The 6,997-nt window shown below is 41.6% G+C and overlaps 1 protein-coding gene across 1 annotated transcript in view; it reads right to left on the bottom strand.

Moving 5' to 3' along the window:
• LOC121363778 (cyclin-dependent kinase 4 inhibitor B-like) overlaps positions 1–46 on the bottom strand; it is a 2,088-nt gene extending 2,042 nt beyond the window's left edge. Inside the window, exon 1 of the mRNA XM_041486414.1 lies at positions 43–46. Coding sequence (XP_041342348.1) covers positions 43–46 — 4 coding nt within the window. The remainder of the gene's footprint in view (positions 1–42) is intronic.
• Between the last annotated feature and the right edge of the window lie 6,951 nt (positions 47–6,997).

Raw genomic sequence — 6,997 nt, 5'->3', positions numbered from 1 at the left:
CCCGGGGCCGGCGGCGGTCCCGGCCCGCGGGGAGCGCCTTGCCCATGGGAACGCCGGTCCCCGCCCCCGGCGCGGCCCCGGCCCACAGGTTCCCGCGCGGTGCTGTCGCCGAGGCCGCCTCCACCTGCGAGGATGCGGCGGAGGCTCCCGGCTCTCGTTTTTCTCCACCCAGCTACCGCCGCCCGGCCCATCTCGGTGCCGCCGCTGGCCTCACCCTGTCGGGGCGGAGCGACCTGCGCAGAGAGGGCCGGGCTGCTGGGCGGGCTCTCTCTCCATCTTCTGTGTTCGCCTATTATTTTGTTCTCTTGCGGGCAGCGGCGTCTAAACCAGTGCCTGACCGCCACGAGGGGAGCAGGGACAGGGGAAGGGGAGGAGCAAAAGTTGCAAAAAACTTTAACGAGAGCGGGACATAAGGAGAGTGGCCCTGGGACCGCGGCTCTAATGTCAGCACGGCCCCGTCCCCCCAGCGCTGCCTTCTCGCCCCCTCGGGACGCCCATCGGCACCCGAGGCGCTGAAGTGAGGGGCACCCGCCCCTCCTTCCCTTCCCCTGGGTGAGCTGCGAGCTTTTGTCTCTGCTTTTTTAGTTGGCAGGGACACTTAGTAAAGACAGCGGGTTCAGCGGTGAGCACAGCCTCCACTGAGACACGAATCGCGGCTGCGACGTCTTCACCTCACCGCCTAAACCGCCTTTTACTTCTTCTTCTTCTTTTGTTTTTTTTTTTTTTTTTTTTTTTTTTTCCCCCCCCCTTAAAAAAGTTACAAGCCGAACAAAGGCCTCTGGGAAGGAGCAAGCTCGGCGGCGGCAGGGCAGGGCTTCAGCGCCCGCCTCCCGGGGCCCGGGCGGGCCGGGGCGGAGCGCTCGGGGCGGCGGCGCGGGCAGCACCACGGACAGCTCCCCGCCGCCTCCGGCCTCCTCCGCGCCGCGGCACCCGCCGCCCGGCTGCCCCCAAAGCTGCCTTTCTAAGCGCCCCGGGTGAAGTGCGATGTCGGGCCGTGTCGGGCATCGTTCCTAAAACTGTGGTGGCTAAATTGTTCTTCATCATTACACTTTGTTTAGAAATGAGTGAAGTTTCGCTCACAATAGAGAGCTTCTTGATGTAAATTGCTGTTTCTGGTTAAATAAGTGAGCATTTAAACATGGTCTGGCGATTTCCTTGTGTTTGGTTCTTTGGTTTTTTGGTTGGTTGGTTTGGCTTTTTTTTTTTTTTTTTTTTTTTTTTTTTTTTTTTTTTTTTTTTTTTTTTCTCTTTACTAATGAGTTTTCCATTCAAGCACCAGATGCCATACAGACGTGAAAATAATGATATTTCAAAACTCCACATTATATAAAAGGAAACAAGTGGAATAGTTTAATCTATATACCCTGGTATGTAAATCACTTTGCAATGGAAACACTCAAGCTGTGGGCAGTATAGTTAAGCCTTGAAAGCACTGCAAGCTGATCTTTACAGCAGCAGCAGTAAAGAGCAATATTATAGAATCAGTTTCACAGAGATAGTGTATTGATCCTGATTCTCAGCTACAGGAAAAACAAATAAAAAGAATTCTGACAAGGCTTTGATGCCAGTGATGTCTCCATAAGGTAAAAAAAAATCGGTTCATGTGTACTGTGAAAGATTTAAGTGGGGCACTTTATCTTAACAAACAAAAAGCATGAAAATGATACCTAAAGAAAGATAAGCTTTCTATTTATTTAACTTGTTATTCCAAGGCTATGTGGTAAATAAGGTAACCAAAATATTCCTTTACACTTCTTTCAGAAAAGGGTGGCATTTCCTACCAACCTCATTAAGTAGCACTGTCAAATATATATGAATGACAAATTAAGGAGTCCTTCATAATTTTTCCTGCAGATCAGAAAAACCCACACTGTGCCATTAGGGAAGACTTCCCTCCAGCAAATTCATACATGTTCCCTTCTCCCTTTTGCGAATTCATAAATGTTCATTTTCGTGACCAAGAAAGTAAATCCTGTCCATTAGCAGAAAAAGATATTTTAGCTGGAAACTGCTTGCCCTGGAGCTGGACTCTTAGATGGGGTTCTCCTTTTGTTCTGAATATGTGTTTACTGTCTGAAGGACAATTTCACTGTCCAGCTGACGATAGCTTTAAAGAAACTGCTACACAGTTGGAAGTGACACCTTCCTGTTTCAAAGTTAATATTGGAAAGGTAAATTGTACAATCATGAGTTCAAAACAATCCTTTAGGGAGGTGTCACACCTTTCTGTGCTGCAGGGTTATTACTTATCTATATGGACAGTGACAAAATGCCAAATAAATACAGATCTCTTGGCAAGTAGAAAGACCTTGCAAGCACTGCAACAATACCATTTTCTACAATTGAAAAGAGAAAAGAGAGACATTGGGTGATTCAAGAAGATACTCATTAGTACACGTGTTGTGTAATCAACTTAGTATTGCTCAAAAACACCCGCCTAATTTTTCCTGGGGAAGAAAAAAATATTGGTAGTTTGTCCCACTTATGTTTTCTTCTAAGTGACACCTTTTAAGTAGTTGCATTTGGAGTAGAAGGTTCTGTTCTTCCTTTAGTTGGGTCTCCTTCTCTGGGAAGTGGGAAGATGGACAACACTAACATTCCTCTTCTGGATCAAAATAAATATGCAAATAAGCCAGAACAGAAAAACATCCTTTTTATATTTCTACTTGAAAGAATTTTGCAATTTTTTCAAGTAGAAGTATAAAAACACTAACTCTAATTTAGTTTGTCTCTTTGTTACGGTCTCTTTGTTACGGTATTGATAGTATTTTGGAAGTTTATTTTCTCTTTCTTACCCAGTGGTTCTTTATGTATTATTTCAAGGGAAGTGGACATCAGCACTACAAAATACTGCATAGAAACCCTTCTGGCAATTTTATGGCAATTTGCCCAACTGTATATGCAATGAGCTCTCTGTGTGCACTATTATGGAAATTGTAAGTTTTACAGGTGAAACTTAAAACTTTTTTTTTTCAAGTTTACCTTGAAACTTGCTCCCACGTTTGCTTATCGTGTTGGATATGTCATTTGGTTTCTTGTGGTTCTTTGATAAAACATTCTCCCAGGATAGCCTAATCAGTGGTAGAGAAAGTGCTCTGTTAGAAAACCAACAGCAATAAAACCAATGGCGCCCTCCCACCCCCAAAAAAACCAAACAGAAAACCGCTAAAAAAACCCCAACAAAACCCTCCAAACAAACAAACAAACAAACAAATGCAACAAAAAACACCACACAAAACAAAACAAAAATCCTGAATCACTTTCTTATGTTGAAGAACTGTAAGCTACCAAAACCAGATGCTAGCCAGCTACCTCGTCTGTAAACTACCTCTGATCTTGTTTTTTGAGAGTAACATTTTTTCCTCTACGAGGAAGAATTCCCTGATCCACAGATGTCACACTGGTTTGTTCCCATGGTTTTTACTACAGAAATCCTGATAAACCACAACACCAAAAAATGTGCTATCCAGATTTAGGGTTTTTATTTATCTTTTCCTTTTTTAACTTTCATTTTATATGCCTTCACATTCAGAGACTCAGCTGGCTGCAGAGCAAGACATGAATGCAGAATCTAGGACACATTATTAAGTTCACAAAATCTTGCACAGCCCCAGCTTCACATCTGTGGCTATTGCAGCTAAAGTTCCTAGTATCTAAGTAATATTTCTCATGTCCCTGTCATTTTAACTGTACAATGCTGAGCAAATCCCTCTGACCCTTTGGCTCACCTATAAGGTAAGGACTGTAGTCATAGACCTGAAGGACAGTGAGAGAAAGACTACTGAATTTGATATGTTTTCAGTATAAAAAGTCAAACTAAAACCTTCCACACGCACTGTCCATGGGCTTTGTGATTCTGCAATTCCAGGGAACAGTCATCCACTGTCTGAAGGAGAGTGTGAGTCAAGCATTGTGCTGAGGGCTAAGCTAAACTTCAGGCACGTATCAGGGAGCTTCCATAATCAACAACTATGTTGCAAAGTTACATAAAATTCACAATTAGCATGAATTAAACATTTAATCAATTCCCCAAGTGTATGTGCTGGTATAACCATTACTAAGGACAAGATTTCTGCCAAAGCTGCAACATAACAATCATCTTGCACTGGAGAATCAGTCCCACTGCACAAGACTTTTCCATTTTGATCACGAGTGTGGTGGCCAAAATCAGCCAAAAGCTATTGATTTCTCACTACAGCTGGGCTGCATACAAGCACACTGAGATTCTGTAGGTTCAATTTAATCTGGTAATATTGATTATTGCATCTTTATTGCTATGTGCTTATATCCCCACAGGCAACAAAGGAAAAGGATTTCCCAGTTACAGCCAACTCATATTCAGCTCGTGTCAAACTATTCCAAATGGGGCTGGGGGGTCAGCGTACATTATTTTACAATTTAGTATACAATTTAGTACATTATTACTACATACAGAGCAATTTAGTACATTATTACAACATACAGAAATTTGATTTACCTGAGACAGCAGACATCAAGGATTACTTACTTTTTTTTTGATCTTTATCCAGACCATATGTCAGCTGGTTGCAAAGTGAGCTTTGCTGGCTGTGTGTTTAGTAAATGTTTCTGAACTTCTTGGCAGCTCTGCTTGTTCTATGTTTAAGTAAGGAACACAGGGAGAAGATTAAGATGTTTTTTAGAAGCTGACCTGCAAAGAATTTGTATTAAATTAGTTTTGTCCCACTTTTGTAGAGCCTGAGAAGTTTTAAGAAAAAGAGAAGCACTAGGAGTTTCCTTTCCCTCTAGCCCAATTTGCTTTGTAGGTCAGCTTGAAAATTAGTTGTTAGGAATACCAAACATGATCTTCCCAATCTGTTTGGCAGACTACTGAGGAGAGGAGGAATCTCTGTTCAGTACAGCTATTGAAAACCCAAGGTATGAGTCACTATATAACATGTTTTAGATTCTCACACCATAATTCCAAACAATTTAGGTGATCTTTAGCTTGTGTCTTAATTTTATCATCTCCTGTTGTCATATTTTCAAACCTGTTTCATAAATCTGGGATCTTTCTTTTACCTAATCACATAGAACCATAAGCTGACTACCAAAAAAGCAGGAAACAGGATAATGTCACTGCCCAGACTTGTAAGCAACCGAGACACGAACTCAGACTGGCAGGGAATCCGAATCACTCATTGGTAAACAGGAGCTAGTTTTGTACATTATTTTAAGGCACAGCATTTCCTTACATGGTAATTCTCACTACGTGACCTATCCCATGTTGCCACATCAGCTTTCTAAATGTCCTTCTATGGGGTGATCATGCCCTGTTCACCCATCTATCATCTTTGGCAGGCTCCTCTCCCATAGAGATCTGCTCAGTGGCATCTCCACCCAAGGTCAGGTGCAGACAGGCCTCTCTGTGCTGCCCTGTGCCTCTCTGTGCTGCTGTGTGCTCCTTTGTGCTGCCAGGTGCTTCTGCAGAGGCATCTCACAGCTCACAGTGCAGCTCCTATCTCTTCCCACACAGACTGGTCATGACAAAGCACGAAAAAATTCATAAGAACAGTGAAGCATTAGCTTGACTGTAACCATGTCATTCTTTCTTCGGAACATTCATAAAGTGCTGGAAGTAGGTGTTTAGCTGAAAACTTAGAGTATTTTCAAATTCATAAGCAGTTTTCTTCCAAATATTGTATTTTCTTGCTTCTTGTAATGTCATAATTTCCCTTATTCATCAGGCTTCATACAGTCTTCCAAAATAAAGGAGGTGTTTACTCTGACAAGTCAGCTTTACCTGATGTCTCTCAGACATCAAAACCAAGTCTTCCCACTATCTTGGTCTTTTGTTATTTGCCATTCAAAGCCCTTTTGCAATAGCTAGAAAGTGGAAACATGGGTATGCAGATGATGCCTGAGGCTTTAGTCAAACCTCACACTTAGTCAGGTAAAAGTATGTGTTTCTGTGCTGCAAGAGGGATGGTGGAGTTGAAGTCACTTTAAAACATTTGTGTCAAGACACTGATCTGACTGAATTTACCTTAAGCTATTTGATACTTAAAACACACTTATTTTTCCACCTACTAACTGACTCTTTGATAAATTACAAGGCAAATATCTTTTGCCTTGGAGAAGGACTCATAGGCTATAATTTTAGATTCTATCTAGCTTGCATTCCACTTTTGAATATGGACAGTTTTCCCTTGCTTTCTTATCAGTATTTTTTTTTTTTTTAAATATGTATTATAGCTTCAGGGTATGCTGCCAAAAGTCATATCAGGTAGCTCCAAAGTGTCAAGGGACGAGTTTTGTGTCTGAACCTGGACCAAGGCCAAACTTGGGGATATGATGGATCTAGTTGAAGACATTCAGTATTTAGCAAGACTGATGATGGAATGGTGTTTGGGGTTTGGATTCCTTTATTATTCTGAAGTTCTTATGTACAGCATCACCCAGGAGGACTCATTATCCAGTTAACTTTTTTTGCAAAGTGTTTACACAAGTAAAATAATCTTCAGTAAAATGCTAAGTGCATATTATGTGTGCAGTATTGGTCCATTTAACATGTGCTTTGTAGAGTGCATATTTACTGCAGAAATGTTGATGATGGATGAATCAGGTAGTGGAAAGATGTCTTCCCTACATTTCTAACATATGGTTTAGTTTTTGTCTGTAATCCACTTTAATGGGTTCACCGGTGTTTCTGATTCATGTCTTGTGACCTGAAGTGTATCCTTTCTGTGATTCCTTTCTAGAACCTTTCTATGGTTCCACAGTTTCAACTGTTAAACACTGTTTTATTGGTAAGGTTCTCTTCTCTTTAAACAATTTCAGTGCTTGTGTTATGTTTGTGTCTGTAGGGACAGCTGATGGTGAAAGTTAATAGCTTCCACAGAAAAACAGGACTAATAAGGTGATCAAATCTGGTGTTACACGTGCACAGTTATTTTAGTATTTACAGACAGTGATTTCTATACAAGAATCTCGAAATACAAAATTTGTCTATAGAACAGTTTTATTATTTGTAGCTTGT

Source organism: Pyrgilauda ruficollis, unplaced genomic scaffold (genome assembly GCF_017590135.1).
Source record: "Pyrgilauda ruficollis isolate IOZ18807 unplaced genomic scaffold, ASM1759013v1 scaffold76, whole genome shotgun sequence".
NCBI classification, from domain to species: domain Eukaryota; kingdom Metazoa; phylum Chordata; class Aves; order Passeriformes; family Passeridae; genus Pyrgilauda; species Pyrgilauda ruficollis.
This window is presented reverse-complemented; position numbering and strand designations above follow the sequence as displayed.